At 44.7% G+C, this 12,497-nt stretch overlaps 2 protein-coding genes across 3 annotated transcripts in view; one reads left to right on the forward strand and one right to left on the reverse strand.

The window, feature by feature from the left end:
- Nucleotides 1-70: 70 nt before the first annotated feature.
- Nucleotides 71-1,571, forward strand: LOC142564399 (uncharacterized). Its single transcript, XM_075675394.1, has 2 exons — nucleotides 71-869; nucleotides 1,234-1,571. Exons 1-2 carry the CDS (start codon nucleotides 355-357, stop codon nucleotides 1,430-1,432), a joined length of 714 nt encoding a protein of 237 aa, XP_075531509.1. The 5' UTR covers nucleotides 71-354; the 3' UTR covers nucleotides 1,433-1,571.
- Nucleotides 1,572-1,961: 390 nt separating this feature from the next.
- The window catches only part of LOC142564391 (uncharacterized), a 77,551-nt gene continuing 67,015 nt past the window's right edge, over nucleotides 1,962-12,497 (reverse strand). For both annotated transcript variants that reach the window (XM_075675380.1, XM_075675378.1), the window contains 8 exons: nucleotides 5,554-5,619; nucleotides 4,665-5,053; nucleotides 3,536-3,799; nucleotides 3,393-3,473; nucleotides 2,711-2,824; nucleotides 2,589-2,649; nucleotides 2,417-2,526; nucleotides 1,962-2,356 (listed from right to left, as the gene is read on the reverse strand). In XM_075675380.1, coding sequence (XP_075531495.1) covers nucleotides 2,216-2,356; nucleotides 2,417-2,526; nucleotides 2,589-2,649; nucleotides 2,711-2,824; nucleotides 3,393-3,473; nucleotides 3,536-3,799; nucleotides 4,665-5,053; nucleotides 5,554-5,619 — 1,226 coding nt within the window. In that variant the 3' untranslated portion in view covers nucleotides 1,962-2,215. The remainder of the gene's footprint in view (nucleotides 2,357-2,416; nucleotides 2,527-2,588; nucleotides 2,650-2,710; nucleotides 2,825-3,392; nucleotides 3,474-3,535; nucleotides 3,800-4,664; nucleotides 5,054-5,553; nucleotides 5,620-12,497) is intronic.

Here is a 12,497-nt window from a genome sequence, read left to right on the forward strand (position 1 = left end):
GATCGCTTTTGTGCGGCTTCGTGATCTCTGAGCCAACCGAATCAAGCCGAAGCCAAAGCTGTGTGGTATTGGCGTGGCTGTGGTAGCTGCGGCGCCTGCGCGCCGCATTCCCGCTAAAGCTTTGATTATCGTTTGAAACGTGAGACGCTAACAATTTCAGTTATTTAGGTGGAAGTCGGTGTTGCAGAGACGAAAAGTGGACCCCCGCAACGACGAGACGTGCACGCGTACCCTACATACGAGTGCTGTTACTTGTGAAGTGCTAAAGCTCGAAGATCGTAGCCGGTTGCTTCCCGCGTGATACATCTCGGCGACGCAACGTAAGCAAATGGAATAAACTGACGCTGTGGCAGTATGTCATCGCAAGATCAAGACGAGTGCAGCAACAGTTGCAGAGCTGCGGACGCATCTTCGGAGGACAGCGAGTTCGTACAGGCGATCAAAATTGAAGGCTCTCGATATTTCCTCCACACCGTAGCAAAGCCCTCCGCCGCAAAGCCGACGGAGTACGAGCTCGTACTTGGCGACGGTCATCATTGTTTCAGCGGCCACGTGCAGATCCCCGATGGGTCAGAAGAGACGGCACGTGCATTCGACGCAGCGCTCACCTCAGGCGGTCGCGATTTCGTTTACCGTCTCAAGCCGGCCGGCGAAGAGCAAGCTCGCTTCTCGTGGCTGCGACGGGTGTCGCACGGAATGCTGTCCCGAATAAACGAAACGCTGCTCCGGCGCGACGACGACGGTGGCCCCAAGTTGCTCGAGGCTGCACTGCGCATCGTGGAACAGCGCGACGCGAACCTGGCCCGACTGCGCGACGAGCTCCAGAGGACGCAGGCCGAGCAGGCGCGGACACTGGAAGCCCTGCAAAGGTACCAGCTGACGTCGTTCAAGCGTTCTTGCGGTCTGTTACACCCGCTCGACCAGGAGGCCGACCTCGCGTTTGTGTTCTTTGGTACACTGGGAGAAAACTGCGCCGAGTAAAGGGGAGGGAAAATAGCTACGATGGTTGCCGATGAGAACAGCAGTAGTCGTACGTGAACACTTGCGTCGCAACCTTGAGTTACCACTCCCCTATATCTCAAGAACGCGCTCGCGAAGTTTTATTAGTCACCCCGTCGCGTACAGACATATTACGCGTTTGAGGCGGGATATCATCCGGAGAGCTTTACACGCCAAGGTTTTGCCAGAGCGCTTCGAACCGAACGCTGTTACCATTCGCGGATACCATTGCAGGAGCGTGCGCCTCAAGGAGGAATTGGAAACCGAGCTGTACGCCAAGTTCAGCCTGGTCCTCAACGCGAAGAAGCGCTTCATCCGCGACCGGACCACGACAGGACAGACCGCTGAAGTGGACGAAGCAACTGCCAGCACCTCTGCCAGCCCGCCGACGTCCGTGCCCGACCTACTGGACCGGCTAGTGTCAGGACAGTAAGGCATCGCTAAATGATGCTATGGCCACTAAGTATGTGACCCATCCTTGTGCGGCTGCCTGCAGCCATTGTGTTGCCTGTGCTAGCATTGTGAATTTCACACACATCAAACAATATGCATAAAATACTGCACATTTTGAAGTTTATGAATTCTGTGTTCCTGTAGTATAAAGCTAACTTGAGCTTTATCAGCTGTACAATGCTGCATGCAGCATAACTTCTGGTAAGCACACTGCATCCCACACACTACATCCAGAGCCACATTTGAGAGGCACACCGGATACCCAAATGACCCTTCACAAATTCTCTACGCAAAATATATAGCGCTGACTTCTTGTAGGAAATTGGTAAGCCAGACTGGCTTTAATCAGGTGGAAACAAAACTAGGATGGCTGTCACAAGGCTACTGTATGTGCTTTCTGGCAGCAGTCCAATATGTGCACACATTACACCACAGTATGCTCAACCTTCATGGTGAACATGAACAAGGTGGTGTCACACTTGTGCCAGGTATTCAGTAAACCTCACAACTTCTGAAGGGCATCATTTAATAACTTTGCTGTAACAGTATGGAAGAGCAAGCACTGCAACGATTGTCCCGTCAACAGCTGCTTCACTGGCGTTTTCCACCTGAGGGAGATTGCTCCAAGTGTCTTCCATGCTGGGCACGAGCATGCACAAAGATGAAACCTTTGTCGGGAATGAAACAGGCACGCACAACACAAGTGACCATGTGCTTTTCTTTTTTTTTTTCTTTCGGATGAGTGAAGAGGAAGGCGGGTGATTCAGATGTACTTGGTCCGTGTGAGTGCTTTCTCAGCGTGGGTAGGGTCTGTGAATTTGGACCAGTCTGTCTGGCCCACAACAAAGCCAATGTCCCGCATACGCTTCTGTTGTTTACTCTCCTCTATGTCAGCCCACCGCACCTGCATAGAGACATATCGTAAACAATGCTGCCAGGTGAGGCAAATGACATCAGCACTCACTCGTTTTTTGCCCGGCTCACTATGTCGTTCCTCATAGTCATCGGGCAACTGTAGATAGTCATCCATTGAGGTGTGTTTAAGCTTCTGGCTACTCAGGCCATCCAGCTTTACTGCAAGAAGAGGACAGCGTCAGTGCCGCGAGGTAGCGTTGACTTCGCAGCAATGCACTTACAGAGTCGCTCTCCACTGCTTGTAGTATCTGTCATCAGCTCCCACCGGCTCGGCTTGTGGACCTGTGCAAATACTCGGGTAACATTCGAGCTAGCTCCCTTCCCGAGCCGCAATGATACTCACGGGCTCGTCCTCCTCCTCCTCATCTTCAGGTGCAGCATCATTGCCATTGCCACCGCCATCGCCATCACCACCACCCACACTGTCTTCAGTGTCGGCTGGGGGCAGCTCTCCATCCTGCGCTCAGAAAGTTGCACGTTCTAGGCATCCACGGCCTTTGTCACAGAAAACTGAACTACTCAAGGTGATCAAAAGTGGTCGAACAAGGCATGTTTTGGGCTGGAACCAATCTTTCAACAAGAGGACCTATCTTTGTCAGGGCTTGATGAAGACAGGTTTTACTGTCGAAATGTTGACTCTGCAGGCCTCCCTTGTTCGATCATGGTTGATCTTTATATAGCCTCATATGTGAGATAATAGCCGTGTAGGTTTCTATGTTCCCTTTTTAATATTTACATTGTGACATAATGTCTGAGAAAAGCATGCTCAAAATTTGCCTCTCCAAGGTCAGACAACAGTAATGGTAGCAAAAAAAAGCAGCACAATCAAAACAAGCAGAAGAAGGGTCTTCACCATTCGACGCAGAGTACCTGAGGTGTCAGTCAGACAAGTGCAAGACAGTTGCAGCACAAATGATGCAATCTTCTTTTTTTTTTTTTTTTTTAAGGCAACACTCTAACTCACGCCTTCAACGCAATTTGGTGTTGAAGGCGTTGTCCTGTCTAAGAGACATGCTGTTCCTTACCATGTCTTCCATCTCATTGAGTAGTACACTGCAGTCAAGTCGGGGGTATTGCCTGGGTGCTGGCTCCCAGGAGTCCACAATCTGTAGGAGAGAGACACAGTGAGCAGCTGCCCAGACATGGTAGCCTGGTTGTCAGTGTGTACCCGTCGGATGTCCTCAAGGGAGCGGCCATGCACGTTGCGCCTGTGGCACTCCTCGGGATCTAGGCAGTCTGGCTCGCAGACGTACACTTGGAACCCATTCTGGCGTGCATAGCCTGAAAACTGCTCCAGCTGTTGTACCCGTGCCAGCACCGCATCAACAAGCACAAATGAGAAAAGTCGGCCATCCACTGTCTTGCGGAAAGATTTCAGCAGGCTGCTAAAGTACACGTCCTCCATGTCTGCCTCATACTCGTACCGGAATTCCTGGTGGCCGGGAAAAAGAGAGAGTGCCATTCATAAATGACAAGGAGCCTTTGGTACAGGAGAACACGCAACAACCAAACCTCATCTGCAGTACCCATTGACACAGATGCTACTGATATCTCATTCTTCAATGGCTGTCCCAACAAGCCTTGTCACATAACCATTGAGAGCACTTACACACAGTTCTTTAGATGAGGCACATGCTGGTTTGACAAGGGGAAACTAACCACAAGGAAAGCAATCTCCGCACTGGTGCAAATCCATGCACTCTAGTGGCTGAAGTGGCAGCATTCCATATCACATTATTTTCTAATGTTGACTTGCTCTGACTTCGGTAGCTGCTGATTACCATAGCTGATCAAACTTCTCTGGGTCTGCTGAGCACAACACTATTCTAAATGAATTCACTAAGCACCATTTTTGTTTAGGAGGCATTTGCTCTGACAAAACAAGCCCATTTAAAGCATCACATTCTCTCCCAACATAAAAAAATACAAATTGTAGTTATTTGTCTCCAATTTTGACAAACAATCACAACCTTCATTAATTTTGTGGGTAATCCCTTACTCTAACTCCTTCTGCCAGACACCTTTTTGATAGAAAAGCACCAAGCAAGCAATATTAATTCTTCCAAGAATCAACACACAATCACAGACCAAAAAGAGCATGGCATTTTCATTAATGTAGCCCCAAGTCGCACAATTTTCATTTTTGCATGAGTCTAACTTCTGTCTTCTGTTCTCAAGTTTCAGCACTACAACCACCATTCATCAGCAGGTAGTGCCCAATTTACAACTCTTCGCTTTCGTAACAGCATGTGAACCGTCGAGGTTCACAGATATAGGTCGTATGTGGAGCTACTCGCCTTTCGTTTGACACGCTTGCCTGTGTCGGGATCAAGCTCGGACACCTCCACTTCCTGCATAAAGTAGTCATCGAGGGCAAGTACCCGCGGCGCTACACTTCCGGCAGCACCCATCTCACGCTCCTTCAGGAGCCGTGTCAGGTATGACTTGCCCGAGCCTGGCGGGCCACGCACGACCACGCACAGAAGTGGCGGACGTGACTCACGGCCAGGCAGCCCCAGCAGGTCCTCAACAGAGATGACTTGCGGTTCTGGAGGCGCAGGTGGCGGTGCTGGTGGTTCTGGGGTACTATGACGACTGCCACAATCCCTGAATGCCGGTGGAAGTGCCAGGTCGTCAATGATTGGCAAGCGCTCGCGGAATGCTGCTCCATGACCATAGTCCATCACTGCACCAGCCAGAAGCAGGAAGGAGCTCTGTTGGAAAAACTTGCCAACCACATTAAAGTGGTGCTAAACAGGAATATAAGGTTGAGCTGCATGGGTAAATTACACATCTGAAATAGCAAAGTGTCTGCTATTGCCATGAGAGGAAGCTCTGTAAGCCAGAAGACAGGAGGCAATAAGTTCCCGTACTGGTTCCTCATGGTGTGGATTTTGGAATTGTTTACGCAGTTCAAGTTAGGTAGCAATGATGCACCAGCACACTGAAACTTGAGTAAAATTCAAAAAAAGGGTTTGGTTTTCATTTTTATTACTAACCAACATTTTGTGCTAAAGGAATGAATATAAGAGTTATTAAAAAAATACTTAGTCTAAACTGGTTTGGTTTCACTCTATGCACCACTATTCTGCTAGTTAGCAACCGAACATACCAAGGCACCAAATCTCATCCGCTTGTTTTTGTGGCTTTACGCAAGCATCAACAATGCCATGGTCACCACCTTACCTTTGGGTAGTTGCCTTTTCTCCTCTGCACTCTTCCCATGGCCATAGTCAAATGACTCGAACCTCGCTGCGCAGAGAGCAAAGAATGCGCATTAGCCTAGACCAGTCAACAACCACCCTAAATTTTGTGCGCATGCTTTGTGCAAGTTGCATGGAAGTCTTTGCTGCTTTAATACAGGTGGTTTGCATTAATCTGACCATGACAAGAAATGTCACGTTGACCATAATTACACAAGGTTCAAATGAAGGGTCAGCATGGTTAAAATTACGCTAGCTAAACATTAGTGAAAGTAGGTAGTTGCAGATGCACTGCTGCTACTTCTAAGAGCTGGGAAAGCATTTCCATATGGAAATCACGAATCTGAGCTACAAAGACCTGGTACTTATCTCGATGCACCTCCATTGTTCTTTGCAGCTATTTATGCTTTAACCTGACTATACCTGAGCTATGCTTTATTTGTAGCCTGCATTTGCAACACTTACCTACCTAGCCTTGTTGGTATAATATAGGTCTTAACAGTTAATGGTGGGCTCTTCTAGCAAGTAGGCCTTTCTCTGCTGCCTTTCAACTGTTCCATCTGACATGTGGAAGTGCATTAGTTATTAAAGATGAAGCTGTGTGGTGCAACACTTTCTTTAAACTGTTATATGCATCTGGTACTGCTAATGCCATTCTACAGTACCTCTTAGCACACTAGTTTTACTTTCACATGCTTGCCCACTCTTTGGCCAGTTTTACAAGGAAGATATTTTGCAGCCTAGGAGACTTACCACAAAGCAGTACAGGCTTTTGTGCAAGCCTAATGTTTCAATTTTTTTTTAAAATAAATGTTCATGATTAACTAGGGCAATGTTGCCTGTTCATTTTCAAGGCAAAGTAACACCTTGTAGCTCATTGGCTGTACTCACATGGAAGCATGCATGTATTTGCATAACCAGACCTTTCCCAAGGATCAATGAAGATGGTTTTGTGGACCTGGTGTTGCGATGTGGTTATAGAAAATTGTGCTTGCATGTGTTTCACTACCAAACTGTACTGCACAATACACAAACAGCACCTATAGCTAAACCTTTACTTTGTTTGCTTGTTAAAAGGCACTTACTTCACCTTATATTGCACAAGCGCTTTCTTAGATTTCAACAGTTTTGGCAACTAGTTTACCTGTACCCTCTAGCATCTGCTAGAACAAGAGGTTCTAGCTGCTGGGCTAGGTTAGCCACACTTGCAGCTGTTGAAGGCAATATTGAGAAATATCACATTGCCTCAGTGTGGCCATGAGATGCTACCTGCCTGTACCTGCATGTGCTGGCTCTGCACTGTTGCAAAGCAGTACCGCCACTGTTTCATGTGTTCTTTGCTTAGGGACACCAAAAATCAAGGCCCAGGAAATATTTCAACCCTGCTGTATTCAGCAGATTGCAGTTGGGAGATACACTTAACTTTTTCCACCATAAAATTAGGAACGCTAAATGCTGATACTCAATGTTTCTGTGTAACCACATGCATAACTCCTTTTTAAGAGCCCATTTGGTGGAAGGAGTGAGGTTTTTGGGACTGCAGACTTTACCACATTTGGCCAAGCATAACTGAAACACTAGTCTGCCTCTTGAACCAGACTAGTACTGCTGCTATCACAGATGCTTGGACAGAAGTACTGATGGTTGCAATGCTAGGAGTACCACATGCACATCATTGTTCCAGCTAAACCACTGGCCGATTCCTGAATATCCCACCAAGGTAGAATTTTGTAGTAGGTCCAGTTTAATAGGTTACATTTTCCCGTTTTACATTTGCCCGTTTCCTTCACAGTACAAAAGCTGAACTGGCTATCCTCTGCAACGATGCCACTAAAGCTAATGGTGTTTTTGCTACAGTAGAATGGTGGCGCCATCTGTCACTACTATGGTAAAAAGTGCACTTCACCATAATGGTCACAGATGGTGCCACCGTTGTACCAAGATTAAATTTTTTAGTTGCTCTTGCTGCAGACAATGCGCACTTTGGATTTATTATGAATGAAACGGGGTAAAGTATGCTTGTAAACTTGGTATTAAGATGGACCCACTACAACATACAACCGTGTGAAATTTATAGCAAAAATCAGCAAGCAGTTTAACTGGAACAGTTATGTGCACTTGGTGCTTATAGTAATGCATCACTCAGTACATCAGCACAAGTGCATCTATGTGAGAGCGCAACTTTTCAGAAGTAGCACCTCCTAGCCTCAAAGTACTACAGTCATGCCTCCCCAGTGCAGTGTAAGCAGTGCTCTTGTTGACATACCTGTCTTTCGGTACCCCTTGATCTCCTGTACAATGTATGGACACTGTACAGGTGTGCAAGGGGGCAGGACACTTTTGGCAAGCACTGCTTTGCACAAACGCAGATGCAGGTTCTTTTTTATTATTATTTGTGCTAGGCGTAGCAACTCACGATGAGAGGCGCTGTGGTCCGATTGCCAAGAGCAGTACTGCTGTGTTACAATCTGAAACTCTGAGCTTAATTCGATGTTCATAGGTTGATGAACGGCAGATGCAACTAAATGTGTTACTAGATGCCCTGCCAAAACAGCCCTCTAATCTAGGCCTCGTTACCAGAGGGAGTGATCCATGGTCAAGAATGACTCGTCATCAAGAATTCCACAGCCGACATTGCTAATGAATGCCCTTGCTGCTGATTTACCTGAAACTGCTCCAGAAGCATGCTGAGCTGTTCTAAACTTCAGCACTGAAAGGCTGGTTTCTAAGCTTGCCTACACAAACCTTTGCCAGGTGCCAGAAGCCTAAAGGCCAAGTTGCATGCGAGGAGCATCTTCCGTGACATGAAAAATGTACTCGTCACCAGTCCTAAAATGAAGTGCCATAGAAATAGGCCCTACAATTGGAGCAAGTACCATTAATGATGTCTAGGCAATTATCAATGAAACTTTTGAAGTATTAGCCTCTTCTACGTCGAAGTCGAATTCTTTCACCTAGATTAATGTTCTGCTTACATTTACTATACTGTGCTGCCTGCTGTTTCTCAAAGCACTGAAAAAAAGTGCGTAATTATCACAAGCTTTGTCGTCATCAAACTAAAGAGATGGGCCCTGTAGCATCAAATTACCCCTTCTCATTTTATACGATTATTCTAGCTAACCACAGCTCATTTCTGAACTTAATGGCATTCAGCACATGAAAGATCACATTAGTATATAAATTAGCTCAGCTTAACATTACCCAATATGTCACTGTACCCTAGTAAAGCAAACTTCATACTGATAATCTTGAGAATAACAAGCATTTTGTTTCGCATCAGGGAGTTGCACCAGGTCACCCTTAATTTGGCCATGCAGTTTATGACTTGCATGCTGCCTGCCTGTGAGCCAAACACCAAGCCCAAACATTAGGTTTACTCTGTGAAAAGCTTTCATGGATTTTCAATGCTTAATCTCAAACAAAGGTCCCTTAATCCTACAAACTGCGCGGTAATTTTGAGAAGCTTATCATATAGGGATGTATTAGTACAGCCATGAAATAATGTGCGATCAATATGGCTGCAAAACTTCTTTGCCCACCAAGCCATTACACAAAGCTGCTAATCTGATTCAAATGTTCATGCAGCATCTTTTTCTTCTCAATTTACATATCCACAAGAAAGTTTAAAGTAGTACTGATATAAAATTTTCTTTTTGTCATCTTTATTTTGCACTATGTGAAGGTTAGAACCCTCTGCACCTTAGAAAAACTATCGGCAAGTGCCCTAAATAATTTACTACAAAGCTTGTTTCTACAGACCAGCTTCGGTTACCCTGGAGGTGGACATATCATGACATCACAAAGCAGCACCTAGCTCCATTCCTGGAACCCATTGCAGTAGCTTAGTGGCTATGGCGTTGCACTGCTGAGCTCAAGGTCCCAGGTTCTATTCAATCCGTAGCAGCCGCATCCAGGTGGGGAAGAAATGCAAAACTGCTCATTTACTTATATTTAGGTGCACATTAAAGAACCTTAGGTGGTCAAACTTAATACTGAGAGCCCACTACAGCGTTCCTCTAATCAGATTCCAGTTTCTGGCATGTAAAGCCCCAGAATTCAACTTTTTTGGTACCTAGTATCACCACAGCTGCCAGACTTGAGCACAGCAAGAAGGAATGCTTCTAATATTCTTGCTTCTTTTGTCATCATCCCTAGTCTTATTGTTACACAAACAGCAAATTTTGCTCTGTCTGTGTGATGAAGGTGTCAATAACACCAAGCCTGGCATTATCTGAGCCCAACTATTGTACCAAATTAAAACGTTTCCCAGTCTTCATAGTTTGATAACCATCATCTTTTCATGTGCAAAAAGCATGCAGAGCTTCTACAATTTCAAAAACATGTCAATACTCTTTTTTTTAAGCAATTTTTTTCATTAAGAACTTGAACTTCTCAATTTTTATTATCTTGTTTCGTCAGGACACACTAGACTAGAATGTTTCAATAATGCCCAAACAGCACCCCCGAGTCTCTTGTCATTTTCTTACATCTTTCACACCAGTAAGATGGTCCTCACAGCAACTACTGCAACTCTATGTGGTTAAACTGGCACCGGACACTACTTATATGCCTATATTTGACCAACTAGTAGAGGCAGTACTTCCACTGACCTCCATCATTGCAGCCACCATGTCATGCTCCATATCAGCTAATTGCATGCAACAGTCTGGTAGCACAGCAAAAAAAGTGTGCGGCGTATTTAGAATCTCTCTCTGGATCAAACAGAGGAAACATTCCCTTAGAAATCTCATATAAAGGTATGACACAGTTGTGCGCAGTGAATTGTTAGAGACGGCCGGTGACACTAGTTAAAGGCCAACTACAACAAAATTTCACATTTATCTAAATTGGTTTAAATGAGTAGCATACTACTGAAGCACTCTGCAAAGCTGCAGAGCTTTTAATTGTCTTTTCTTAATAGCCTTTGAATGGCAACTGAGCAGACAATATGTGCACCTCATGGTTAGAGGATATGGCGTACATCGCATACCATGGCCTCGGCAATTTACAGTGTGTCACCTGCATAGAGTTTCTCACTTTTTTACCTAGAGAGAAATCTGACACTGGTGCGCTGTGGTATGCGTGAGAATGCTGGTATAATCAGGCTTCAGATTGGCATCGTTCTTGAAGAGCCAGGACATCTTGAAGACGCGCCTGGCAAGCACCATTCAGTCTGTCCCAATGATTCATTTTCTACTAAAACGGCACGCAAAAAGCTGTTTTAGCTTTATTATTATACAAAAACATTTTTTCTTCTTCAGAGAACTTGTTATTGCATGTACAATTATATGAAACGTAATAAGTATCAGCGGGCCGCTAAAGCTGGAAGGCAAACGACAAGATTCGTGCTTGCTTCGAAACAGTTTGTAGTCTGTTTTTGCTTTTTTTTCACTTGGTTTTTGCTTTTTTTTCACTTGGTTATGCATTGTGGGCGAGTAAACTTCACTGGAAAATGTAATATGTGTGAATGGAAACATTTTATGAAGATTTTAGTTTAAGAACCCGTTATTTGAGTAGCCATATCCAGGCTTTAGACGAAGCCTCTTACAACACCAGCCAACACAAGCTTTGCAGACACATATACCGTCATTCCCATGACGGCACAGCGCCCCTTAGGAAACTCTCATAGACGGTGGTGCCAGATTTCCCTCTAGGTGTTATAGTCAGAAACTCTATGGTCACCTGAGCCCACTAATCTTAAAGGCCATGCTAAGGGCTTGTCCTGGTTCTGTATTTTCTGGGTCCTGTCTCATTGCTGGCGAGCACCAAAAACAAGTTTTTTTTTTTCAGTTTTGATATAAATTTCTATTGTAGAATGCTTTTCCTGGTACATCCACTTGTATTTCAGAAAGTAAAATTTTGCACGAAAGCTGCTATATATCCTATCTGAAGCTAGGCCTCTTGCATGGTCAAAAATTGTGTTACAGTTGGCCTTTAAATGACAGACAGGCTTATTTTCAAAATCAAACTATCCAACGATCAAAGCAATCCCCTTGAATTTCGACACCCAACTACATATCATATAGTTGAAATAGTGAACTATTTTCATACCCCCTTTTACTTCTATGTTACAAATACTTGCAGCAATTAGCTCTTAAGCTCATTAAATTATGTTTCAATTTGAATGTGGAATGCTTAACAAGCTACCATTGACAAGCGAGCAAGCAACTCTAAAACAGACATATGCATCAGGTAATGCAACCTGCAAGCTACTTGCCTGAAGTTATGCATTTGCAGCATTGCATGGAACTGCTGACAAGGAGCATGGCTTCTACCTCTCAGCTATAAGCTGGGGCACTGAAAAGTTTCTGCTGCAACCCTGGAAATGTCTTCCGTCTTTAGTCTACCTTTTTTTTTTTTTTCCGCATAACTTTGAAAACTTTGGAATGTGTGCTTCTAGTGAACCGACACATTACAGTTGATTACGATTGTATTAAACATCTACATGCTTCGCTTAATGCCCTCAGCAAACCAAACTATCGGAATGCAATTTAAGCAGTACAATTTTCAGAATGACCTTTTTGGAGTACTCTCTGCAATTTAAGTTTGTAGGCTTTATAAAAGGAATGAATACCATATTTACACGATTCTAGCATGCACCTTTCTTGGCTTAAAAGTGAGTTGAAATCTGCGTGCCCGTTGCAATTGTAGCTAATTCTACTCATCAAAAACAAAATTGATTCTTAATTTTAAAAAAGCTTAATGCAAGGTAGCTAGCCGCACTGCCATTAAACTTTTTTTTATGCTTTAATTTGCACTCAGCATTTTCTAGTTTTCTGTATGTGTGGCATTTCTAATGAATTAGATGAAACTAAAGATGACTTTCTGTGGTCGGTAGACAGCAAAAATGAGGTGCTGTCGGACTCCGATAGCGACTAGCTGCTAAGATTAGGCTGTGCGCACGCCTGTTTACCTTTGTACATTCCG

Source organism: Dermacentor variabilis, chromosome 11, assembly GCF_050947875.1.
Source record: "Dermacentor variabilis isolate Ectoservices chromosome 11, ASM5094787v1, whole genome shotgun sequence".
In the NCBI taxonomy this organism is placed as follows: Eukaryota; Metazoa; Arthropoda; class Arachnida; order Ixodida; family Ixodidae; genus Dermacentor; species Dermacentor variabilis.

Excerpts from the sequence above, each read along its gene's own strand:
- LOC142564399 (XM_075675394.1), top strand. The coding sequence starts at position 355 with ATGTCATCGCAAGATCAAGACGAGTGCAGCAACAGTTGCAGAGCTGCG. Across the intron at positions 870-1,233 it reads ACACTGGAAGCCCTGCAAAG|GAGCGTGCGCCTCAAGGAGG; the intron begins GTACCAGCTGAC and ends ATACCATTGCAG.